This window comes from Leptonychotes weddellii, chromosome 3 (genome assembly GCF_054177405.1).
Source record: "Leptonychotes weddellii isolate Sample4059 chromosome 3, ASM5417740v2, whole genome shotgun sequence".
In the NCBI taxonomy this organism is placed as follows: domain Eukaryota; kingdom Metazoa; phylum Chordata; class Mammalia; order Carnivora; family Phocidae; genus Leptonychotes; species Leptonychotes weddellii.
Window position 1 is genome coordinate 87,820,817 of NC_138371.1, and position 27,305 is coordinate 87,848,121.

The 27,305-nt window shown below is 37.1% G+C and overlaps 1 protein-coding gene across 2 annotated transcripts in view; it reads left to right on the forward strand.

Moving 5' to 3' along the window:
• Positions 1-27,305, forward strand: part of NCKAP5 (NCK associated protein 5) — a 797,038-nt gene that overhangs the window by 304,909 nt on the left and 464,824 nt on the right. For both annotated transcript variants that reach the window (XM_081814565.1, XM_081814566.1), the window contains one exon: positions 14,183-14,246. In XM_081814565.1, the coding sequence (XP_081670691.1) occupies positions 14,183-14,246 (64 nt within the window). The remainder of the gene's footprint in view (positions 1-14,182; positions 14,247-27,305) is intronic.

The following is a 27,305-nucleotide window of genomic DNA, read 5'->3' on the forward strand; positions in this document are numbered from 1 at the left end:
AAAGATATTTTTAGACCATATTTCTGAACAACTACGTACAATGTAAAAACTCTAAGTCCAGCTAGAATCACATGGACAGCATAGGATTAAGGTTAAGAATGGGGACTTTGAAGCCAAGAGTGCCAGTGTCCAGATCCTGACATCATCACTTACTAACTCTGAGATCTTGGGGAAGATACCTAATTTCTCTGTGCTTTATTTTCTTCATATGTAGAACAGGGATGATAATAGTGCATACCTTGTGGTGAGGGTGAAGATTAAGTGAGTTAATAACGAACTATAAAGTGCTTGGAGTATAATCACTATGCAAGTGTTATTGTCCTCATCGCTCTTATTCTCCTCCATCTTAAAAGTCACCAAAATACGTTCAAAGAATAGTGCTTACCATTTCAACCAACATCTGCCTTCAGGGACAGTGGGTGTCTTTCCTCCTTCAGAAAGTGGCTTCTTTTTGTCTCCTTGAACTACTCACCACTTACATTTCCCCTCTCTTGTTTTAAATTTTTTCTCTTACTGTGTCATTAAAACAGATGATAATCATAAATGCTTACTTAGGTTTCTTTACATATAAACAGAAAGTTTACAATGACCTATTTTGACAAATCTTTCTACCCAGTAGTTGTGCTGTTATTATTCTTCAAAATTTGCTGCCATTGGCAGACCAGTTGCTTTCCTGTTTTCTAAAAACACTTTTATCTTTGTTTAGAGTATCCTAGATGGTCTTAAATCTAAGAATATCCTTCTTCCCCATTAGGTTCTTACCTGGTGTAACATATATGAAATTATTTCACAGATTGGTTCCCATTCATTTCTTATCTCTTAGACATTAGACTTTGTTTTCTTATCTTTGTCTTCCTTTTCCCTCTAAAGTTTTCCGTTGTTGAATTTTTTGTTGATTTGTAGCTACTGGTCATCTCAGGTACTAACTGAATACTATACATATTTAGCCATGATTAGACTGTCTATTTACAAAGAATATGAGTGTCTCTTTTATTCTCTAGATTTTCTAAGTTGACATCCCTTAAAATTGTCTGTGTCTTTTAAAATCTTATTGTTGGTGGGCGCCTGGGTGGCTCAGTCCTTCGGCTCGAGTCATGATCCCCGGGGTCCTGGGATCGAGTCCCTCATCAGGCTCCCCACACGGGGAGCCTGCTTCTCCCTCTCCACTCCCTCTGCTTGTGTCCCCTCTTTCACTGTGTCTTTCTCTGTCAAATAATTAAATAAAATCTTTAAAAAAATAAAATAAAATAAAATCTTATTGTTGGTAATTTGAACAGTCTTACTGGTGATGGTGTGAAGCATAGGAAATAGAACAGGGGGTGTTTCCTGATTAGTTTGTGTCTCCTGAGAGTGTACTCTGGTTCCGACATTCCACATGTTGTGGGAATGTATACATGATTGATAGTTGATAACATTTCTAGGAGTGTGCTCCATATAATTTGAGTTACACTGAGAATGGAGACAGTGGGACAAAATCCAGAAAGCAATATATAGACTAAAGACTAGTTATATATTCTAGAAGAAAGAAATGACGAGAAAGCTCAGTGTAAATTTTTAAGTCACAATGATAGTGGATGGGTCAAGACAGTATGAAGAAAGCAAGATATAGGCTTAATTCCAGCTAGGTATTTTAACAGAAAAATCTCAAATGGAGTTAGTCCAGTTGGAATGAATGTAAAAATTATTAAATTAAAAATATAAGGGGCGCCTGGGTGGCTCAGATGGTTAAGCGTCTGCCTTCGGCTCAGGTCATGATCCCAGGGTCCTGGGATCGAGTCCCGCATCGGGCTCCCTGCTAGGCGGGGAGCCTGCTTCTCCCTCTGCCTCTGCCTCTCTCTCTCTCTCTCTCTCTGACTCTCATGAATAAATAAATAAAACATTTAGAAAAATGATTTAAAAAAAATATATATAAGATATCTGGTTGTTTATTTTTGCTCCAGATCCAAGAAAGGATTAATTAGGAGTATACAGAAAGCATTTTCCAAAGGAAAGACAACACATACACAGTACAAATGCCCAACCCATATGGCAGACACTAATAATTGTTTACTTCTCTGACATTAGTTGCCAGTCTAAAATGGGGAGAAGGAGCATGTCTAAGCTAGCACTATATAACCCCGACCCCAGCCCAAAAGCTCATCAATCTAGAGTGTGTGCCTCACTCAAACCATATCAATCAGGATCTTAGTCCAGGGGGTTTAAAATGTGAAAGTGTTGGGAAATAGAAACCAGAAGTCCTGAGAGCTAGGCCAGGGCATCATGGGAGCATCTAGTGAGAAGGTCTATGACTTCTTACTGAAGAGACCCCTGGAGGTACCCTGGTTCTTGCCCTTCATACGGTTTGGTGGTTTAGTTTCTCCTGAAGTATCATAATCTGCTCAATCAAATGCTTCATCTTTCTTATTCTGGCTAGAGTTTGTTTCTGTTACTTGCAGGCAGGAGAAATCAAATACATACAATTTATATGAAAAGATTAGAAAAGAAGATCTAATCAGGCTATGAAGCTCAATAGTGAAAAGAATCCTTCAAGGAGAGTAGGTGAGCTTGGTTCTGATAGATTATTAACTCAGAAATGATTTGGCAAATGATTAAAAGAGCAAAAAATACTGAATCCTTTGGAGGGGGGGGAAGGTTATTAAGTTGAATAGTTTATAAAAATCAGACAATTTATAGTTCTCCCAAGGCTTGATAATGGTTCAGTTGGGTGAAGACCTGACCTAATGAGGGCCTGGTTATGGTTCTGTCTCTAGACAGACCAGTTCCAGGACCAAAGGTCACCTAACTCACACCTGCAAGTGACTAGTGCACATCCTTGTAATGGGGGTGGCAGCCAGAGAGTGAGTTAGTGCATTTGCAAACTATTCCCAGTCTAGAAAACCAACCAAGTCAATATTCTTGTAATAGAGCACCAAGATAGCACCTTTATCTAATACTGGACATCACAGTAGAGTGAGTAAAAAGAGTATGGAGATGAAAATACTAAAAATGTTTTTCTGGTTAAGAGAATGCATACCTGTGAAGGTTTAGGTATGAGGTATACCATTTGAATCTTTCATATAGTTGTCTTGAACTCTCTTAAGAAATGGCATGTAAAAGGGGACGCCTGGGTGGCTCAGTCGGTTAAGCGTCTGCCTTTGGCTCAGGTCATGATCCCAGGGTCCTGGGATCGAGCCCCTCATCGGGCTCCCTGCTCAGCGGGAAGCCTGCTTCTCCCTCTCCCACTCCCCCTGCTTGTGTTCCCTCTCTCGCTGTCTCTCTCTCTGTCAAATAAATAAATAAAATATTAAAAAAAAAATGGCATGTAAAAGAAGTGAGTGTCTTAGATTAAAAAAAAAACAAAACACAGTTCTGCAGTCAATAGTTTATAGTTCTATAGTCATAAATTCCTGTGTTTGGCTTCTGACTTTTTATGGCTCTTAACTTGTGTGAAATGTGACTACCACTTCCTCTATAAAGACTTCCATTTTTTTTTTCTGGTCAGAAGTAAACACTCCTTCCGCTGAAAATATATTACACTTCGCTTGGAGTGCCCATTGTATTTTCCAGATTATTTATATATCTGTGTATCTCTAGAGGTGTAGGTGTATTCTGTTCAAACATATATAGTTGATAGATTTTATTTTATTTTTTGCTAGGGCTGCCTTAGCAAAGTACCACACAGTCGGGGGCTTAAACAACAGAAATTTACCATCTCTCAGTTCTGGAGCCTGGAAGTTAAAATCAGGGTGTTGATGGGTTGCTTGCTTCTCAGGGCTGTGACGGAGAATCTGTCCCAGGCCTCTCCCCTAGCTTCTGGTGACTTGCTGGCAATCTTTGGCATCCCTTGGCTTGTAGACACATCATCCCAGTCTCTGCATCCATCCCACATAGTGTTCTTCCCATTTGTCTATCTTCAAATCTGTCCCTTTAAGGATTCCAGCCATACTGGATTAGGGCCCACTCTAATGACCTTATGTTAACTTGACCACCTCCAAATAAGATTACATTCTAAGTTACTAGGAGTAGGACTTCTACGTAAAAGTTTTGGGAGACACAATTCAATCTGTAACACTGGATATAGACACAGAATATTCTTTGACTGCAGCAGTTAAGCTCCCTCATCATTGTGTCGTCCATAGAGCCTAACAAAGTGCTTCCAACATAGCAGACGGCATAGTATTTGTGGAATGAATTGATGACATTGCCAGTCTATTGTAAAAGCCACCCTTTTGTTCAGCAGAACTCGTCTTGTGTGTATAACTCATTCCATAAATGAAAGAAGGAGATTTTAGGTATGCACTCGGTTGTATGATAGTCTACCAGGTTTTCCTGCATTACGTCTTTCAACCTCTTCTCTTAGGAACCTACAAGCCTCATTCTTCTGAGTCTAGACAGGTGGCTTAAGTCTAATCACAGATCCTATCTTGGGACCTTCATGAAAATAGAGACAGAATGTAATTTCAGGGCCATTAATAATTGAAAGCCATGGAAATGAAATTAATTGTCACATAAGGGCTATTGTTGCACACACTGACAGGTATGGAAGGCTCCCTAGGAGGTGGTTAGCATGTCTTTTCTTTTCCCTAAGAATTTCCTTTCCGTATTAAAATACGTATAGCTCATTGCCTTTCCGTATTAAACTACATATAGCCCATCACTTTGGAATGTGACCAAAATTGATGGGAAAAAATCACACATTATTAATACAATTTCGTTGTTTTACAGAGTTTTTCTTATGTGCCAGATATAATACTGACCTAGAATAGTGGAATTTTAATACTAAGGGAGGAAATATGGGGGTAGTGCATGAAAACATGGGGAATTCCAAGTTCCTTAAAAAGGCATGGAAATATAAGGAATCCTCATTCTGAAATCTAGGTTTCTTCAGAAGTGAAAATTAAGTTTAAGAAAACGAGTGGCTTGTGGTGCCTGGGTGGTTCAGTTGTTAAGCATCTGCCTTCGGCTAAGGTCATGCTCCCAGGGTCCTGGGATCAAGCCCTGCATCAGGCTCCCTGCTCAGCTCAAAAAATAAGTTATTGCAGAAGTTAAGACTAGAAATTCATATTAAACTTGGGGGGTGGTATGCTCTAATATGTATTTCAGAAACACATCAGGTAGGGGAGCTTTGGGATAGAGAGGAGAAGATAATAAGGTTGCTTTAACTCAGTATTGCATGAAATAAGTCAGTAGAGCCTGCATGTATCAACAATGTTGTGATGAAAGCATGTATTATTCTGGTGAGAGCTGACAGTTTCAAGTAAAAATAAAAAGGAGAAAACCCAGAAATACAAGTTCATTCCTTCATTGGTATATTTATTTACTAACAATATTAGTTGGTACATCTAAAACATGCAGAATGCTTCATTCATGATGGTAGTGGTAAGGATTGCAGGTAGTTTGTGTGGTTTTATTGGTCCATTCTGTTAAGCTCTGGGTATGGGACTAACTTCTGATACTTAATATGGGGAGAGGCCGCCTGTGATGTTGCCTCAAGTCAGTGAGGCCATCTTTGCTCTGAAGCATGATCCTTCATTCATTGAGGGTGTGTGTGTGCCTTAGATACAGGAAGACCATAAAGTCCCAGTCCTCTGAGTCTTAGAGCCCATTAGGGGAGAGAAACAGTGAATCAGGCAATTGCTTTAGGCAGTAAGAGGGACTCTCTATGGATGAATCTCTGAATCAGGAAATGCAAGTGCAATTTGAGACATCATTTTTGCAAGTGGAAGAGCATTCAGGGTAGAACAATCTCGAGAACACTTCCATGACATGACATTTAGTTTACTAGAATTTAGAAAAAAATTGTAGAAGCTCCAGAAAGCTCGATAAGGAGAACCACATGGATGAAAGACCTTCAGAAAGGCAGGTAGCTAAAATTAGAGTTTGCTTTTACTAATGATCTCTGTATTTCAATATACCAACTTCTTTAAAAAGTCTCTTTTAAAGTCTCTTTTAAGTCTCTCTGTGTTTATTATTTGGGGGGGCGTGAGGGAAGTCCTTAATCAGCACAGAATTTCATTCAACTCCTGCTCTCTTCTAGAATCAAGGGGGTGTGCATTTTGGCCATGTTGAGTCCTGCTCCCTCTTAGTTATTGCTGCACAAAATCACATGAAGATCACCAATTTAGACCGTACTCTCAACTTATTGACTTGTGTGCACTGTGGATGTGAATAAAATCCCTTAAAGTATGTAATAAGAGGGTAAATTTTTGTGTTTTAAAGTTTTGGGGCCAACATGAACATTATGTATTGGAAAAAGTGCATGAAGAAGTTTGTTTCATCTGGGTTCTATGTCTAGAAGTATCTCGAATTTTTTTCTCGTGCTGAATATCTGAGTGGATGAGTAATTAAATGATCTGCTTTGGAAAGGCTAATTAATTTAGCTGTTAGGCAGGGACTGCTGCCACTGGTCTCCCCATCTGCCCGCTTGACAAACACACCTGGCACTCAATACTGTCACGCTTCTGTGGTGGGTGACTCCCCAGGACACCTCTGTGTGCAGAGAATGGTCCTAGGCCTCCTGGGGGAGCTGACCTGCTCGCCTTACAGACATACTAGATCACCACCATGCTCTTATTCTTAGGGCCCACTCAGAAATGGTGAAGGCTGATGATTCATTGAAACCTTTGCCCCAAATTTTAAGTGTGACTCTCTGCCCCAGGGTATCAATGACACTAATCATCCATCTAATTTCTTTTAGGTATTTGGTGGTATCTTTGTAGGGACAAATGCCGGGGGCTTGGGGGGGGGGGCTGCTAATAGAAACAAAATTTATGCCTTAGCATAGGTTTATGTTGGGAGTTTGATTAGTGTTTTTATTCTGCTCTGCCAGAAATGGAGTTCATAATGCTTGGAATTCAGCGTATTCCAGAAAAGTTCTGTCAGTGGTTTTTGCATTGATTGGCATTAAAATGGTTAGAAATGTGTTTCATCCCCGGAGACCTCAACAATTTCATGCATTATTTGTGACTACTTCCCTAGCAGTAGAGGTGTGCTAACAAGTGATAGTGGATACAGAGGTACAAGTTCTAACAAGTGCGATTTTAACTGAATATGTATTCACTGTTATTTTGCATATTTAGAAGGCATGCATGGCGGTATTTAACTTTAAGAGCAATGGCGTGATGGACATGTTTCTCGGCCTGCTTGAGCCTTAGTTTCCCCGTGGAAGGTACATCAACGGTGCTCCAGCTCTGCACCACGGTGCTCCAAGGGGCCTATGGCCTTTTCAGGGATCCATAAATCAAAACTAATTTTCTTTTTAATTTTTATTTATTCATTTGAGAGAGAATGAGGTAGAGAGAGCATGAGAGGGGGGAGGGTCAGAGGGAGAAGCAGACTCCCCGCCAAGCAGGGAGCCCGATGCGGGACTCGATCCCAGGACTCCAGGATCATGACCTGAGCCGAAGGCAGTCGCTTAACCAACTGAGCCACCCAGGCGCCCAAATCAAAACTAATTTTATAAGAAGGCTAAAATGTTACTTTTTTCACTCTCCTTGGTCATGGGCCTATACTGGTTTGCCAGAAGCTACTCAACCTGAATATAGAAGGAGAAAGGAGAATCCAGACGTAATTTTTGTTAGCTAGATATGAAAGACATTTACAAAAGTATGAAACAATGCCACTCTTCTTACTAATTTTTGTTTTGGAATCTATAGTTACATTCATAAATAAATGTTGTTTACATTAACCTGTGATGGAATTACTATTATTTCAAATATTTTTTTTTTTTAAGATTTTATTTATTTATTTGACAGAGACAGACACAGCGAGAGCAGGAACGTAAGCAGGGGGAGTGGGAGAGGGAGAAGCAGGCTTCCCGCGGAGCAGGGAGCCCAATGCAGGGCTCGATCCCAGGACCCCGGGATCACGACCTGAGCCGAAGGCAGTCGCTTAACGACTGAGCCACCCAGGTGCCCCATATTTCAAATATATTAATGTGTATTTTCAGAGTCTCAGTTTAATTGGGAATATGGTAAATATTGATCAAGAGAACCCACAGAAGCAAAAGTTCTTTGGAGTCCTCGGCGATCATTTTCAAGAGTATAAAGAAGTTCCGAATCCAAAAATTTTGAGAATCATTGCTATATATATATACCACAGAGATAATAATGATACCTATGTCATGGCATTGTTTGAGGTTGAAATGTTTCATGTAAAGTGCTGAGGGTAGTGCTTAACACAGTAATTATTCACTAAGTGTTAGCTATAATGCTTCTCTTTTAAGTTGAGGATGTGGTCATACAATGTACTGAAACGGAAGAGGCGAGATAAGTCAGTCACATGTCTCCAAAAGAAGGGACCTGGATAAAACCATGACCCAAAGGGGCAGTAAGGTCTAATACCATTGCATTAAAAAGACTTGAGGAATTTAGGGAATCACGATCAAAACCTGTTACAGAGATTCTTCAGTTAAGATATTTATGAGGAAAACCTGTTTTCCCTATATGACTTATTGCTGAGAAGTATGAACTTTAGAAAATGACTTTATCTTAGAAATAGGAGACTGTACCTTCCCATTTAAAGGACATTCAATTTCAATCTTCTGATAAAATTATCACCTAACTTTAATGTTAAAATCCAGCTTTGAATGGAGTACTCTTCCGTTGTGCTTATTACATCTTAGGACACAGGTTTGCTTAGGTGTGCTGTCTATTAGACCCTGAGCTCTCTGAAAGTGGGACAGTCTATTTATCTGTATTTCCCGGGGCCCAGAACAGTGCCAGACACAGAGTGAATTCACTCACTCTGTTTGCTGAATGAATCAGAATTTTCATCATCATTGAATTATATGGCCACTTAGCAGAATATTCTGAATAAATTAAAAGAGATTGATGTATGTCTTATATCATACATAACTATTGAGGTATTTAAATAACTTGAAAGACTTTGGAATGTAAGAGCTTAACCTAAGAACCAAAACTAAGATGAAGTTAGGGTATTTGGGTGGTACTACAGGGTTCTTTAATACCACAGTATCTTTGGGTTTATAAAATGCCTACAACTTTTTTTTTTTTCATTTTAAATATATGAGCATGCCTGTCCTTGATTTTTTTGTATTTATTTTTGTTATAGTTTATTATAATTTATTTTATTTCCTGTCATTCTTTATTTTTCTAAGAAAGTCAAGTAGAGATGACACAAATTACCTGGCAGTTTCATCAAAACACAGAGTACCTTCTGTATTGACATCTTCCTTGGTGTGCCTAATGCACTGTTTGTATAGAGGAGTTTGGGGCAATGAGACTCACAATGAGTAGACATAATTCTTCACACTTACGCAGCGAGCTGGTGCTGCTCTTCCTCCCGGGTATCCTCAGGGGGGTCCCATCTGCCTGGTGGAGAATGGGGCTGCTCACTGGTTTATTCTCACGCATTCAGGGTGTGTGCTGGGCTGCCTTAGACTGGCAATAGAACATTGATTTGTCTCCAGACAGGCCTGCCTCCGACATTCATGCAACAGATGGCTCTGCGGTGCCCTTAAGTTTGTGGTCTCCACACATCACAGGCTGAATATATTCCTCCTCTGCAAGCTACTGATTGTTTTTCTGACCATGCAGACCTCGCAGGTCTTTTCTGGACTTTACAAATTCCTGCATCCTGTTGTCTTCATTGAGGTCAGTCTTCCCATGGGCTGACACTGCGTTTGTCTCAGTGGTATTGTGTAGATCCAAGGTTCACATAAATACTTTTGGTGTTGCTGTTTATTATCTTTAGTTGAAATTATCTGGGACCATGCTGACAGACTTAAGAAACCTGGGACTAATTCACCTTTCGGGTAAAAAATTGAATAAGAAAACTAGTTCTGTTTCATCCCTGTTGGAGGGAAGAATTCTCTTTGCATTTAATTGAAAGAAGAGAGTTTGTGGGTCTCTTTTGTTTCATTGTGTGTATATTCTTTATATCTTTCTTTTATCCCTGTCGTGTAAATAAGGATCCACAACTCTCAATAAAATATCCCTGGGCATTTGTTTTGCAATCATAAAGTCAATACCCTCTTCATAATGAGCTATTGGCTTTGCTACAAACACAAAACAAAACAGTAATGCATTGCAAAAGCACAGTTGTCTGTTTCCAGCAGATGAGCTAAGGTCCTCAAATAGGAGCAAGAGTGTATGTGCATGTGACTGTGTTTAATTTGCCTTGGGTAGCATGCAAGTCAAGGATTCTTTCTTTATTTTTTGAACAAAGCTGTTTTTAAGAACCCTGAATTTGCATGAAAAAGATGCTGGTCCCATTCGGTTTCACACATATATTGGGACCTTGGGGGTTTGAAGATATGGTTTGTCAAGGGACTGCTGAACCCAAGGGCAAATGAGATGACTATAAAAAAGGCAGACGCATTTATTTTTAATACTTTGATTAAGTTGATAATTTGAGCCCAGAATTGGGAACATCTAGAAATGCTGAGATTTTTACCATAGATGGTTTCACCCATCTGATGACTCCGTCACTTCCTTAATTTTTATCAAGAATGACAACTCTTTCGTGCAAAAATAAAATACAATTCCTACTAAAAACAAAAACCCTGCAAACACATGGAATACCAACGATATGAAAGATTTGGGAGATAGAAAGTGCCAAACCTCAAGAAAGTATTCTTTCCTGTGTTTCGTTTTGTTTTTGTTTTTTTGGTTTTTTTTGGCCTTGAAATTCTCTTTTCAAACGAAATAGGATTCAGAAACTTACAACATAAAATAAGTCAAAATTGGGATGCTTTGCTTAGTGGGACTTAGATGGTACTGGTCTTGCCCTGCCTACACCACAGAAAACCCCTCCAACTGTTACTTGCAAGCCTTTGACATGCCTGCTCCATATTACGCATATTGCATTTCCTGAATAAATGATATAAACCAATAACAGAACATGGTTTTAAAGAGACAGTTGTATTTGCTATTCTCCTGAATTCTGCTCATTCACTGCCTAACTACTTTGAATCATGGTAGCTCCCAAGTAACTAGACATAATAAGCCAGTTTATAGCTTATAAATAAGGAGCACTAGGTTGCAGGGCTTGGGTTGAAGATTGTCTTTTCTGTGACCCAGACTACAGCGAGATTCCTCATGTGTGCGTCACACATTTCAAACGTGGCTATTTGAAATTGGGCACATCTCTGGTCACATGATGGTAGGTCAAACCCAAGCTGATGTTTCCAGTTTCTACATATTTATTTTGCTCTGTTTCCCCAAATCAGTTGGCTTACATGCTGCCACTTTGAGGATGAGCCTTTCACATTGGTTCACTCATTATATGCCTAAAATATAATGTGTGGGCAGAATATAAAATTCATGACTTAAGAATATTTTCCTTCTTAAAAACTGTGTAATGGCTAAAACCATTACATTTTTCTTTCAAATTGAATTTTATAAGATTTCACATGAACCTATATACCATGTGAAAATTCCTAATAGTGTTATAAAGGCAAACTCTTTTAAGGATAAAATAGTGATGTTCCTAACCTTTAAGCTGTGTGAGGACTCTTTCATCGTTTAGTAGGATGATTGTGCTAAGATAAACTTTGCTCTGTTTGTAGGAATGTCATCTTTATGCTAAACTGCTCTTGTAAAAAATTAACATGCTATTAGCATATATATTCAATCTTGTGCTGAAGATTCAGCAATCAGGAATAATGATTCCAGGAAATTTTCTAGACCATTCTTCCATTTCTCCTTCTGGATCTTCTAGGTTAAGTTCTTGAAGTGTGGTCCTAGGATGCTGATTGTTCCTGAGACCTTTTCAAGAGATCTGAATCTGCAGAGAGAGAGAGAGAGTGTGTGTGTGTGTGTAGTCTCCTTTAATTGTTCTGAGCAGTTGTTTTATAGTTTTCACTGTAGTAGTCTGACAAATCTTTTGTAAATTTATTTCCTAAGTGTTTTATGTTTTGACACTATTGTAAATGAATTTTTTAAAATAGATTTTCTAGTTGTTTGATGCTAGTATGTAAAAACACAATTGGTTTTTGTGTATTGGCTTATATCTGTGACTTGCTAAATTCACTTATTAGTTATATGGTTGTTTTGTAGGTTCCTTAGTATATTCTATTTAGAAAATTGTCATCTGTGAATAGAGACAGTTTTACCTTCTCTTTTTTAATATTCATGTCTTTTATTTTTCTTGCCTTATTGAACTACATAGGAGTTTTGCCTATCTCTGGACTTTATATAAATGGAATCATAAACTATATACTCTTTTATGTTTGCTTCTTTCATTCTTTCATATGCTTGTGGTATTCGATATGTTGTTGTGGTTAGGTATACATGACTCCTTCTCAGTACTTTCTGGTATCCCAGTGTGTGATTATGTAGAAGTTTACCCATTCTGTTGTTAATGGGGTGCACATTTTTAGTTTAAGGTGATAACAAATAGTGCATCTAGGAACATTCTAGTACATGTCCTTTACTGAACATATATATGCATTTCTGTTGCATATATACTGAGTTGAATTGCTCGGTCATAGAGTATAAGGTATGTTCTTCTCTGCTTTCTTTGTCCGTATATCTACCATGTGTTTATTTTTTATAGTAAACCAGAAGTCAAGTCATGTCCTTCTCTTTCCATTCTTTGCTCCTTTCATCTGCTCATTAGGACTTGGGTCAGAGAACACAGAGATTTCTGCCTTGCTCACCTCATAATGAGGCACTTGATTTCATCTCTTCCTGGCTTCTTTCTCTTGACTTTGTTGCCCTCTCCCACAGGGTCTATGCATGGGTCCTGCCCCAGGCTCCCAAAACTTGTTCTCCTCAGGGATCTCCTGGTTCTAGTTTTATTCCTTCTAATATGTCTCTTTAGGCACTAATTCAAAGAGAACTATTCCTACTAAAAAATTGACTTAACTGTAACCAAACTAAAGCACAGGCCTTCTTGGCAGTCACTGACATTTCAAAGACCCAAGCAGTTAGGCCTGGAGAAATCCTCTCACTCAGCTGGGAATCCAGTTGTTCCCTTGCTGCTTGTGGATAGCTGAATAGCTGGTCCTGTGTAGAGAGAAGGCTGAGGGATGAAATATCACGCAAACGGTTTCACAACTTGATAACCGTAGAAGGATTTCGGGGAAAATCCTTCCTAATGCTAAGATTGGAAGATTACTGGAAAGGTTCACTTACCCCTACTTTATCTGTAAACTTTTTTTCCTAAGAATCATTGAAAAGCTATCCAAAATGTAGTATCTGTCACTTTACAAAGCATTCTTAAAATTTTGGTGAATATTAAATTTTTTTCTAAATGAAATCAGAATTACAATTATAAGGGATACAAAATAGGCCCCATTGTAAAATAAAGAATGCTAAAATAAATGTTTTTAGATTTAAATATTTTCTAAGCCCTGAAAAAATGATAAGCAAAATTTTTATTTGGGATTTGTGAAATAAAGAAAACCTAAAGTTTGATCCTAATACAATTGATATGTACCAGCTGGGAGCTTGGTATGTTACTTAGCATATCTGAGCCTCAGTTTCCAAATCTATAAATGGGGATAATAAAGCCTATTATAGGGTTGTTGTCAGGCTCATATAAGATCAGGTAAAATACTCAACACAGTACTTTGAGGTAGCAAGTCTGTAAATGCTTTTTTTTAAAGATTTTATTTATGTATTTGTCAGAGAGAGAGAGAGCACAAGCAGGGGAGTGGCAGGCAGAGGGAGAAGCAGTCTCCCCACTGTTCAAGGAGCCTGATGCGGGACTCTATCCCAGGATCATGGGATCATGACCTGAGTTGAAGGCAGACGCTTAACAGACTGAGCCACCCAGGTGTCCCTGTAAATGATTTTCTGTTATCATTTCAAAAATGGTGCAGATTCAAGTCTGTTTGCCTTTTAAAATTCATGATCAGTAAAGAGCAACAAAAGAAATAAAAATAATTGTATATAAGCAAAGTTGACACAGAAAGGACCACTGAAATATTTTAGCCACGGGAAAATTTGTTTCCAAATTATATATGTTCGTGAACTTAAAGGGAAGCTTTTACTTAGCATTCAGGGTTTATTTGGATTTTATAAAATCCAGGGCAAAAAAAAAAATCTCTTTCATGACACTCAATGAAAACAATGCACGAATGACTTTAAATATTTATAGAAAGTTTAGTGGAGGAAGTGAGCTAAACCAAGGAAGGAGTTCCTCTGGAGACCTCAAAAGAATGTTTCAAAGCCATGCCAGTGTACCTCTACCCTGAGAAGAATAGGCAACTAACCATGTGCTTTTGTTTCCCCAGGGAGAAGTTGGCCGTGGCCCGGCTGCAGCGAGAAGTTGCCCAAAGAAGAAGTGAGGGGGCCATGGTAAGTGCTGTCTGGTCTCTCCTGATCCTGCACCTCCCTTCCAAAGATCTCTGGCTGGAAAGGCATTTTTGTCTCATTAAGGATATCTAAGGAAAATATTTGCTTGCAGCAAACTTAATGATGTATTAGTAAATAGTGTGTTTCTAATGCGGTTTGGACAGTTCTGCCATTTGCAGACAGGGAGAGGGGAGGGAGAGGAGGAGGGAGGGGTGGTATTAATTGAGAAAAAGAAATAACTATCTGGGCTTTGAAGAGCATGTTCAAACATTCAGTTGGTTATATAGCTTTATTTCCTGAAGACCCGGGCTTCCAGCTGTGAGCAGAGTGTCAGTAAATGAGCAATTATAGGTTTTCAGCTAAGAACGGTTCAACATAACTCAAGCCTGTCGGTTCTTTGAACTTAGAAACAAACAACCTAAAGAACACGGAGATTTTTACTAATTTAATTGTCTTCTACCCTTTTCTTTCTCTGCACTCTTGTATTTCTCCCTGCCCTTCCCAGTGTGTGCCATTCAGAAAACTGATGTTTCCTTGTGTTTTGAATTGTACTAAAAATCAATATGGTTGTTTTGGTCCATAGCAACTTCATTTTATAGACTCTCTTTGCGAAAGTATCTGCCTGCGTGCCACTCTAACATCAGAGATGACTGCCTGGGGTCCCAGGGTGCATACATGTGTGGATTAACTGCTGCTCCTTCCTCTGAGCAAAAAATAGAGCACTAGATTTTTTTCTCACTTTGGACAAAACAATGGCACAAGTGCCATTTTTCAGCACAAGAATTACCTTTTTTTAAAAAAGAGAAGTGACACATTTTTAGACCAGGCTGCTTCTGTTTCATTTCATGAGAGTTAATTGACAATCCATACCCCGAAAAGAATAAGAAATTAGTAAAAATATGTTGGCCTCGCACCTCTCTCAGGGAAGGTAAAGGTCTGGAGCAAGAGACTGAATGTTTAGTGGGTTCTGGAATGGTGCAGTGGCCTTTGAGCATGCTAAAATGTGATCACATGGTTTGCAATTCTGGTGATCTCAATGCAAAGAGAATCTTAAATGTTCAAACAATAGGAGACAACTGCTCACAAGCATCTTTGAGCAATGAAATGGAAATAAGCTGGAGAAAATGAATGTTTAGTCACATAGTGCCCGAATCTGGACTTTGACGGTGTCGGGGTATGTGTACGGGCTAGGCCATTCTGCGATGTTTTCGTGTTTTGTTTCGGGCTAGCTCCTGTTGTACATGTTGTCAGCTATGTCCTAAATGAATGTGAAGAAGTGACAACTTTTCTAGGTCTCAATTTTTTTATATATATATTTTTTTAGATCTCAATTTTTTCATCTTCAAAATGAGGAGTTTGGAGTTTTATGATGACATTAACTTAGTGGATCACGCCACTGAGCATGTGTTATGTAAAGTTTTTATGATGGGGAGCTTTTCCTAGTAATAGCTAAATGCTATTTAAGCTCATAAGCACAGGCCTCTAGAATGTCTCTTTCTGGCGCCAATGAGTGGGTCTCAGCTGAAGTAATCTAAGGCATATAACTCACTAGTCTTTAACAAGATAAAAACCCCTTGCAAAACATTGCGGAATAATTGTTCAGCGTCAAAAATACCCAGAAAACACAAGGACGCAAAAAGGTTACTCTCCTTGCTCAAAAAACAACTTGGCAAATGTTTCTGGTATGTTGTTATTCTTATTTTAATTATGGTAATGAAAAATCACACTTACGTGTTGTTTGATTTAACAAGCATTTATTGAGCACCCACTCCGTGCCTGGCACTGTCCTAGGCCCCGGGGAAACATCAGTGAAAAAAAAAACAGGCAAAAATCTGAGAGCTTACATTTTCGTGGTTGTGAAGACAGACACTGAATGTATTTAGAGTGTTAGATGGTGAACAAGATCAGGGTAGGAGAGATTGGGAGTTCTAGGGCATCACTATTTTAAGTAGAGTTTCATAGAAGTAAATCACTGAAAAGTTAGTATTTGAGCAAAACTTGAAGGAGGCAAAAGAGTGAAACCTGGTGATATCTGGGGGCGATCATTCTAGGCTGGGAGACCAGCAGGTACAAAGGCCTGGGGTGGCTGAGGAAAAGCCTGCAGACAGGCTGGCTGGAGGGTAGTCGGTGGGGAGAGGGTGAATAGTAGAAGATAAAATCAGTGAAATGATGGGGGACAGAGGGGTAAGCCAAGGATCTCTGGCTCATGCTGTGAGTGATAGGAGCCATTGAAAGGCTTTGTGTAAGGCAGTGACATGATGTGATTTACTATTATTCATGTAACTGTTTACTCCCATTCCATAATTTATCACATCTCAATTCCTTAGAGACACCACAGCCCTGATTTTCATTAATGCCTTTTATTTTGTTTCTTCTCCCTCTTTCTCAGTGTTTTTCTCCTCTTTCCTTACCTCTGAGTTTTCTACTTAATTACATGCTTCAGCTTTTCTGCTCCTAGGATTCATTTATTTCTGAAGTCCTGATTCTTTTAGTATCTGACAGTTCCTAAAGTCGGGCAGTTCTGTTCATCCTCTAAATTTGATTCTTGTGTTACAAGCCCAGAACTTCTGTCATGTCCGTAGCAGAAGAGAAAAGCAGTTCATCACAACCGCATCACATTATTTAAAGACTACTATTTACAGTATTCTTTATTTTTATCCACATGAAAGGAAAAATGGTATGGAAAGTTAAGTAAGTATTGTGAAAAAAAAATTTAATTGAGGCAGGTATTGATTTTTAAAATCATCAATGAACATTTTATAATCAAAGTCTTTAATGTAAAATGCAAATTTTTAAAAATTTGACTTCATGCAATAGATCTCCTTACTTACAAGTTTTAAGATAGTATTCAAGGCTCCATTTTTGAGACATTTATTTTATTTTTTTAATACACTTTTTATTTTGGAATAATCTTAGCCTTAAAGGAAGTTTCGCATCTGCATCCCCTTGATCCAGTTTTCTAATGTTAATGTCTTCCATAACTGTGGCATAATTCTCACAAGTGAGAGATTACCATTGGCTTGTTGCTATTAATCATACTTCAGATTTTGTTAGAATTTCACCAGTTTTCCCAATAATTTCCATTTTCTGATCTACGATTCAATCCAGAGTACCACATTTCATGTAGAGAGATTGCTTTTTAATGGCTAGTTGATACAAATGTAGGGATAAAAAGACATCGAACTTGGGAGTGAGGCAGGTCTGGATTCAAAATCCATCTCTGCCAGTAGTTAGCTATGTGGGCTTAGGCACATTACTAGTTTTTATCAGTTCTGTCCATTCTTCTGTTCTGTTGACCTAAATATTTATTTGGGAAAGCTTTCTTTCAGCAATTAGATATTTCATATTTGTTTCCTTTGCTCTTGACTCTTTCATGAAATAACTCACTATTGTTTTTACACTTACTTTTCATTATTTTTCACAAGCAGCTGTAAGATCATGTTTCTCTTCATTCTGGGAGATTCTGTTACTGCTTGTGCTGCCTAGCCCTGGTTCGGTTTACATATAAAATCTATTCTGTCCTTAAGACTTTAATGTCATCTTAAATTTGGCTATATGTAAAAAGGCCCATTCTACCCCAAGAGTATAGATATTCATTATCATTATCTTTTAGAGAGTATATAGTTTTTTTTTTTTCTTTCCTGTCAATCTTGGCATCATCTAGATGGAATTAAGTTAGTGTGAGGCAGGGATCAAAAGGAATGTTTTCCCAAAATCATTTATTAAACAGTCTAAACTTTACTGTCTCTCTTATTGTATTCCAAATTCCCATATTAATCTACATGAGTTCCTGGACAGCTTATACTTTTCCATTAACCATTATTGATTCTGACATGATTCTAAATTGTTTTGATTACTAGAAATTGATAGTTTACTTAATATTTTGTAGATTATTTCTGATTATACTTTTTCCTCCAAACTTGCAAAGACAATTTTATTTATGAATAGCCAAAAGAATTTATGAGTTAAAATACATAAAGAGCATTTTATATGTACTTACAACACAACAAAATATTGTAGTGAGACCATTTCAAAATGATATGAAAAACAGCTTAAGTATATTTGCTGTTTTCTTCAATTTATATTAAAGTTTTAGAAGAATATCACTTCTGCCGCTGTTTAACTTTGTTTTTTATCAAAGAGATATTAATATCCCCAGAACACTAATATTCTATCAAACATAATTTTTAAAATGCTTGAGCTAATTATGCAAAATCTTAGATACCATGTGGTTCCTTCTCATCTCATTGGGTAATTTCTACTTAGGAAAAAGAAAAATATTAAGTCTTGATTTCTGATCTCAAGGCACTAAGGAAACAGAGGAAGCCCATTTGCCCTGTTGTAAGATTCCCTTTTTTCTGCAACTAGATATTCAGATGTTGCCTGGATATTACCATACTGACCATTACCTAAATTCATAATCATAACCTCCCTTTTTTTCTCACAATGAACTTCCAAGGAGTAATGGTCAAAGATTGGGATATTGACAGAATAGGAATTTGAAGAAAAAGCAGAAGAGTTTGAGGAAGTAGGGAGATCAGAATCCTTGGACCCTCTGTGACATCCTTGCTGGAGGACAAGGCAAACTTAGGGCAGCAGAAGCCCACACTACATCTTGCTCATTCAGTGCCACAGTGTGAACAGCCAGCTACGGTGCTGACACTGGAGTTGGCTGGGTTGGCGATACAAACTTGGGGAAAAAAACGCGTGTAGAGGGGCGCCTGGGTGGCTCAGTCATTAATCGTCTGCCTTCAGCTCAGGTCATGATCCCAGGGTCCTGGGATCGAGCCCCGCATCGGGCTCCCTGCTCAGCGGGAAGCCTGCTTCTCCCTCTCCCACTCCCCCTGCTTGTGTTCCCTCTTTCGCTGTGTCTCTGTCAAATAAATAAATAAAATCTTTAAAAAAACTCAACACCACGTATAGAACCTTCACCTCTGTGGCACAGTGTTCAGTACCTGTTATTTAAACTAGAAAAGATCATTCCTCTAAAGAGACACATATGAAAACAGGAACATTGCACGCGGTCCAGGTGACATGGCCTTGGTGAACTGTCATGGTTTTGCTTTGTATGCCCTTCTTGACATTGCTCAACAGCTCTATAGACAACTGTATAGTCTGAACTCTGACAGACAAGACTTCTAAGAAGGGGAATTCAGAGTTTGGAAACCCAAGAGTAAGGGGGCATAGAGCCATGGTCTCTAAGAATACCAATCCTTACTACTAGTTTTCTTGGGGTCAGGATTTGGTTTTGATAGAAGTTTGTTGTTCACAATAGCCCAGTAGGTCATACATCTGATTTTCTAACTGGTAGTAGTCAAAGGAAGGGGGTTAGGTTGGGACCAAGGTCAATTAAGTGTTTCTTTTTCCTTTTTTAAAAAATACAGTTAGCATACAATATTATATTAGTTTATGATGTACAACACATGATACGGGTGTATATAGTGAAATGGTTACCACAGTAAGCCTAGTTAACAACCATTACTATACATAGTTCTAGATTTTTTTCTTTTGATGAGAATTTTTAAGATTCTCTTAACAACTTGCAAATATAAAAATAAAGCATTCTTAACTATAGTAATCATGTTATATATTATATTCTAAGGATTTTTTTAAATTTTATAACTGGAAATTTGTACATTTGACCACCTTCATCCATTTATCCACCCCCACCTCTGGCACCCACTAATCTGTTGTATCTATGATTTCATTTCTTTGTTTTTTTATTTTATTTTTTTAAGATTTCACAAATAAGTAAGGTCATATGGTATTTGTCTTTCTCTGTCTGACTTATTTCACTTAGTGTATTGCTCTCAGTGTCCATCCACATTGTTGCAAATGTCAGGATGCCCTTCTTTTTACGGCTAATAATATTCCACTGTATAAATATATATACTATATTTTCTTTATCCCTTCATCTGTTGATGGACACTTAGGTTGTTTGCATATCTTGGCTGTTGGAAATAATGCTGCAGTGAACATGGGGGTACAAATATCTCTTCAAGATAGTGATTTTATTTCCTTTGAATAAATACCCAGAAGTGAAATTGCTGGATCATATGGTACTTCTATTTTTAATTTTTTGCAGAACCTCTATACTATTTTCCACAGTGGCCACACCAATTTATATTCCCACAAGCAGTGCACAAGGGTTTTCTTTTCTCCACATCATTGATGACTTTATGTCTTGTGTGTAATAGTCATTTTAATACTGTTGTGTTATTGTGAGGTGATATCTCATTGTGGTTTTGGTTTGTACTTCCTGGATGAAAGTGATGTTGAGCACCTTTTATGTGCCTATTGACTATTTGTATGTTTTCTCTGAAAAAATCTCTATTCAGCTCCTCTGCCCATTTTTTAATTGGGTTGTTTTTTGTTATTGAACTGTTTCAGTTCTTCATATGTTTTGGGTATTAGCCCTTTATCAGATAAATAATTTGCAAATATTTTCTCCTGTTCTATAGGTTGCCTCTTCATTTTGTAGGTGGTTTCCTTTGCTGTGCAGAAGCTTTTTAGTTTGATATAGTCCTGTTTATTTTTGCTTTTGTTGCTGTTGCTATTTGGTGTCCTATTCAAAAAAATCATTGCCAAAATTAATGTTATGGAGCATACCCCCTATTTTTTCTTGTGGCATTTTTATGGTATCTGGTGTTTCATTCAAGTCTTTAAGCCATTTGAAGTTGATTTTTATGTGTGGTCTAAGATAGTGGTCCAGTTTCATTCTTTTGCATATGACTGTCCAGTTTCTCCAGCACCATTTATTAAAGAGACTGTCTTTATCTCTGTTGTTTACTCTTGATTCCTTTGTTGTAATTTAATTGACCAAATATGCATGCATTTATTTCTGGACTCTCTATTCCATTCCATTGATCTATGTGTCTTGTGTCAATGTCATACTGTTTTAATTACTATAGCTTTGTCATATAATTCTTCTTTCTCAAGATTGCTTTAGCTATTCAGGGTCATTTGTAATTCCATACAAATCTTAGGATTGTCTTTCCTATTTCTGTGAAAAATGCCATGCAGATTTTAATAGGGATTGCATTGAATCAATGGATTGCTTGGGTAGTATGGACATTAGAACAATATTCTTTCAGTCACTGAGCACAGAATATCTTTTCATTTATTTGTGTCACCTTCAGTTTCTTTCATGAATGTCTTACAGTTTTCAGCATAAAAGTCTTTTACCTACTTGGTTAAATTTATTCCTAAGAATATTATTTTTTGGTGCAACTAAATTTTTTTTAAATTCCTCTTTCTGGTCACTATTAGTATATTGAAGTGCAACTGCTTTTTGAAAATCTGTGTTGTTAGTGGCATGAAAAGTTTAGATTTATCTCATTGTGTTAATATGTTGGTGTTAGAAGCAGTCATTGCAGTTGAGTTTTAAGTATCATCCAAAGAAGAGAAACATCTGGGATGGCATGTCATTCACAGTGCTTATCATTGGCTGAAATATATCCACATTATATATCTGGAAAAAGAGTCAGAACTTTTTTTTTCCTTACAAAAACCAACTTAGAAAGTCATATTTACTTGGCTTTTAATTTGTTAAGAGTTTAGAATAGTAGGTATTAAACTTCAGGACATATTTCTGTATATATGCTAAATTTTGGAAATAGGCCCTGCATATTATTTTGTTCATTTATTTTTTCAGCATATCCAGCAGAAAATATAATGAAGTCCTTGCTTTCATAAAATGTAAAAAAAAAATCAAATATTTATTATACAAATACATCAATGTCCTACTTTTCATGATCCCTTTTCAGTCAGTAGTATCAGAAATTTTTAAACAACTCTGAAAATTAAAATATAATATTTTAAGTAATTCATTTTTACACAAATTAAAAGAGAACTTAAAAATATTTAAACTCTGACAATGAAAGCACTACTTTTGAGATGTAATCAAATTAATACTTAGAGTGAAATGTATAGCTTTAAATTAAATGCATGAAATAGGCAAAGAATAGATTTAAAATTGATTAATCATCTAATCAAATAGTAATAAAGAATAATAAAATACACTTAAATAAAGAAGAAATAATGAAATAGAAATGAAAATGAAGAAATAGCATAAAATTGGCAGCAATACTAATTTATCTATTTACAAATAAAAATGGTAGACCATTGGACCATATGAACACTGGGTATTTGATATTGCATTATTAATATTTAGGTATACTCTTGTTATTATGGTTGTTTTAAAAAGAGTCCTTATTGTTTAGAGATGTATGCAGGAATATTTGTGTAGAATGCCTAGGTTTGTCTAGGTTTCTGTGATGTCTAGCTTTATTTCAAAGTAATACTGGAAGAGGGAAGTTGGTCATTTAGAGGAAACAAAATTGGCCATATGTGGTAACTCTAGAAGTTGAGGATTTATTATACTTTCTTCTTACTTTTATAATTGTTAAAAAAAAATTGTTAAAAGTTTTAAAAAATGTTCTTCCTAACAAGCTACCAGGCTTTGATGGTTTTACAGAGTTCAACCAAACCTTTAGTGAAGGAGATACTGTTTTATACAGATTGATGCTGAAAAAGAAAATGAGAGAAATATCCAAGCTCATTGTTTAAAAATAAGTTTTTCATTTTAGAACAGTTAAATATTTCCAAAAAAAAAAAAATTACAGAGATAATACAGAGAGTTCCCATACATCCCATACAGTTTCTCCAACTATTAACATCTTACATTACTGTGGTACCTTTGTCACAATTAATGAACGAATATTGGTACATTATTATTAATTAAACTCCACAATTATTCAGATTTATCTAGTTACACCTTTTTCTCTTTCAAAATCCCAGCCAGCATACACAATACATTCAGTCGTGTGTCTCCTAAAGTTCTTCTTGGTTGGATAGATTCTCAGACTTTCCTTGCTTTTGATGAACTTCGCAGTTTTGAATACTTGTTAGGGATTTTTAGGGATTTGTCTCATTGAGATTTGTCTGATGTTTTTCTAGTGATTATGCTGGGATATATTTTTGAAAGATGGACCACAAATTACAGTGTCATTTTCACCCCATCATTATCCAGGTTGCATACTATCAATGTAATTTATGATTGTTGAGGTATATTGATGACCTGGCTGAGGTAGTGTTTGCTAGGTTTCCACTGTGAAGTTTCTCCCCACCCACCCCCTTCCATACTGTACTCTCTGGAAAGAAGTCACAATGCATAGCCCATACTTCTGAATTGGAGAGTTATGTCTCACCCCCTTGAGGGTGGAGTATCTACATAAATTATTTTGGATTCTTCTGCATGATATTTTTGTCTCTTCTTCCTCATTATTTTCAGTCATTTACCTATATTATGAATGTATTGATGTTTACTTTACATGTAGGCTTATCAACCAATATAAACTATTTTTTTTGCTAAAATTGTTCCAGATTGGGGCATTAGGAACTACTTTCATTGGCTCCTGTGCCAGTTGACACACTACCATCATTGTTTTTGTTGATTGTTATTTCCTTCTCTTGTTTTTCCTCTAGTTTTAGCGAGATGTAATTGACATATAGCATTGTGTAAGTTTGGGGTCTACAGCATAATGACTTGACTTACATGTACTGTGAAATGACCACAGTAAGTTCAGTTAACATCCATCACCGCATACAGATACTATTATAAATATTTTTTTCTTTTAAAGATTTTATTTATTTGACAGAGAGCGAGAGAGCACAAGCAGGGGGAAGAGCAGGCAAAGGGAGAGGGAGAAGCAGACTCCCGCTGAGCAGGGACCCATTTTGGGGCTCGATCCCAGGACCCTGGGATCATGACCTGAGCCGAAGGCAGACGCTTAATGGACTGAGCCACCCAGACGCCCCTATTTTTTTCTTTGTGATGAGAACTCTTAGGATCTACTCTTAACAACTTGTATATATTATATAGCAGTGGTAACTACACTTACCATGTTACACATTTTTCTCCAGTACTTATTTATCTTATAACTGGAAGTTTGTGCCTTTTGACCACTTTCATCCCATTTCACCCTTGCTGCCATAATCACAAATCTCATCTTTTATTCTTTGAGTTTTTTTAAAATTTTGATTCTACATATATAATATTTGTCTTTGTTCGACATAACTTTTTTTCTTTTAAAGATTTTATTTATTTGACAGAGAGAGACACAGTGAGAGAGGGAACACAAGCAGGGGTAGTGGGAGAGGGAGAAGCAGGCTTCCTGCTGAGCAGAGAGCCCGATATGGGGCTCGATCCCAGGACCCTGGGATCATGACCTGAGCCGAAGGCAGACGCTTAACTGACTGAGCCACCCAGGAGCCCCTGTTCGACCTAACTTTAATTAGTGTAATGCTCTCAAGGTCCATGCATATTGCCATAAGTGGCAGGGTTTCCTCATTTTTTATGAATTAATAATATTCCATTACATATATATATGTACATACATATATATTTTTATGAATTAATAATATTCCATTACATATATTACATACGTGTGTGTGTGTGTGTGTGTGTGTGTGTGTGCCACACTTTCTTTATCCATTCATCCATCAGTGGACACTTAGATTGTTTCCGTGTCTTGGCTATTGTAAATAATGCTGCTATGAACATGGAAGTACACATATCTCTTTGACATAGTGATTTCATTTCTTTTGTATATATTCCCAGAAGTGAAACTAATGGATCATATGATAGTTGTATTTTTAATTTTTTGAGGAAACTCCATGCTGTTTTTCTTAGTGGCCACACCAGTTTACAGTCCCATCAACAGTGTGTGAGAATTCCCTTTCCTCTACATCCTCACCAGCATTGTTGTCTTTTGTCTTTTTGATGTTAGATCATTGTAACCTGTGTGAGGTGGTATCTCTACTGTTTTCATTTACATTTCCCTAATGATTCGTTATGTTGAACATCTTTTCATTTACCTGTTGACTACTTATATATTTACTTTGGCAAAATGTCTGTTCAGGTCCTTTGCCCATTTTTTTAGATTTTAATTTTTTTCCTCTTGAGTTATGTGAGTTGCCTGTATATTTCGGATATTAACCCCTTATCAGATATATGGTTTGCACATATTCTTAATCATTGCATATATTGCCTTTGTTATTTTTTTTGGTTGTTTCTTTTGCAATGCAGAAACTTTTTAGTTTATTATAGTCTCACTTGTTTATTTTTCATTTTGTTATTTGTGCTTTAGGTATCATATGAAGACAATTGTCAAGAGTCCTATCAAGGAGCTTTTTTCTTATGTATTCTTTGGGTAGTATTGTGGTTTTGGGTCTTATATTTCAGTCTTTAATCCATTTCATGTTAATTTTTGTGAGTAGGAAAGATAGGGGTCTAGTTTCATTCTTTTGCATGTGAATATCCGATTTACCAACACTGTTATTAAAGATAAACTGTCTTTTTCCAACTATTTTTAGCTCCTTTATAAAATTAGTTGACTATATATGCTTAGGTTTATTTCTGTTCAATTCTGTTTCATTGTTCCATGTTTCTGTTTGTATGCCAGGATCATACTGTTTTAACTACTGTGGCCTTATGGTACAGCTTGACGCCTCCCACTTTGTTCTTCATTTTCAGGTTTGCTTCAGCTATTTGTTTTTTGTTTGTTTGTTTGTTTGTTTTTTGTTTTTTTGGTTCCATATAAATTTTAGGATTGTTTTTTCTACTGTAAAAAATGCCACTGGAATCTTTATAAGGATTTCATTGAACTACAAATGGCTTTTGGAAATATTGTCATTTTAACAATATTAATTCTTTCAATTTATGAACATGGGATACCTTTCCTCCCCCTCTCTCTCCTTCCTTTCTTTGTTCCTTCCTTTTTCCTTAGCACTTTCTTAATTTCTGCCGTTGCAAGATGCTTTGGTCTCATCTTGTATATTTCCTGCCACAGTGTTAGAATCAGCCATTTCCTTAAAGAACACTGTTTCCTTTTATGACAAGGGTATTTAAAAACCAAGATACAAGTGCTAGGTGCCAACTTAACTTTTATGATGCTTGATTTTTAAAGTGGTATTTATTCTAGGAATGCAGTGATTGCTTAACATTAGGAAAGTGATTAATATAGTTGACAATGGTAATAGATTAAATAGAGAAAATAAGACTTCACTAGATACAGAATAAAACGTTTGATAAAATTCAATCCCAGTTTATAATTTTTTTTTAAAAAAATGTAGTCAGCTAAGAATAAAAGGACATTTCTTTAAATTGATAAAAGATGTCTACTGAAAATCTTCAGTAACCATTGTACTTAATGCTGAAAAGTTAGAAGTATTCCTTTTAAAATCTATAACCAGACCAGGATGCCTTCTATTACTGCTTCTTTTCATTATACTTTAAGATAAATAAATGATGGGGCACCTGGGTGGCTCAGTCAGTTAAACCTCTCCCTTCAGCTCAGGTCATGATCCCAGGGTCCTGGGATTGAGCCCCACATTTTGCCCCCCTGCTCAGCAGGGAGTCTGCTTCTCCTTCTGCCCCTCCCCCTCTGCTCTTGTGCTCTATTGCTCTTTCTCTCAAATAAATAAATCTTTAAAAAAAAGATAAATAAATGACATAAGGATTGGGGAAAAAAGCAAAATTTGTATTATTTGCAAATAATGGTTGTCTAAATAGAAAATCTAAAGTCCTCTTTTTTAAATTTAATTTTATTATATTATGTTAATCACCATACATTACATCATTAGTTTTTGATGTAGTGTTCCATGATTCATTGTTTGCGTATAACACCCAGTGCTCCATGCAGTATGTGCCCTCCTTAATACCCATCACTGGCTAACCTATCCCCCCACCCCTCTCCCCTCTAGAACCCTCAATTTGTTTCTCAGAGTCCATAGTTTCTCATGGTTCATCTCCTCCTCCGATTTCCCCCCCTTCATTTTTCCCTTCCTACTATCTTCTTCTTTTTTTTAACATATAATGTATTATTTGTTTCAGAGGTACAGATCTGTGATTCAACAGTCTTGCACACTTCACAGCACTCACCATAGCACATACCCTCCCCAGTGTCTATCATCCAGGCACCCCATCCCTCCCACCCCACCCCCCACTCCAGCAACCCTCAGTTTGTTTCCTGAGATTAAGAATTCCTCATATCAGTGAGG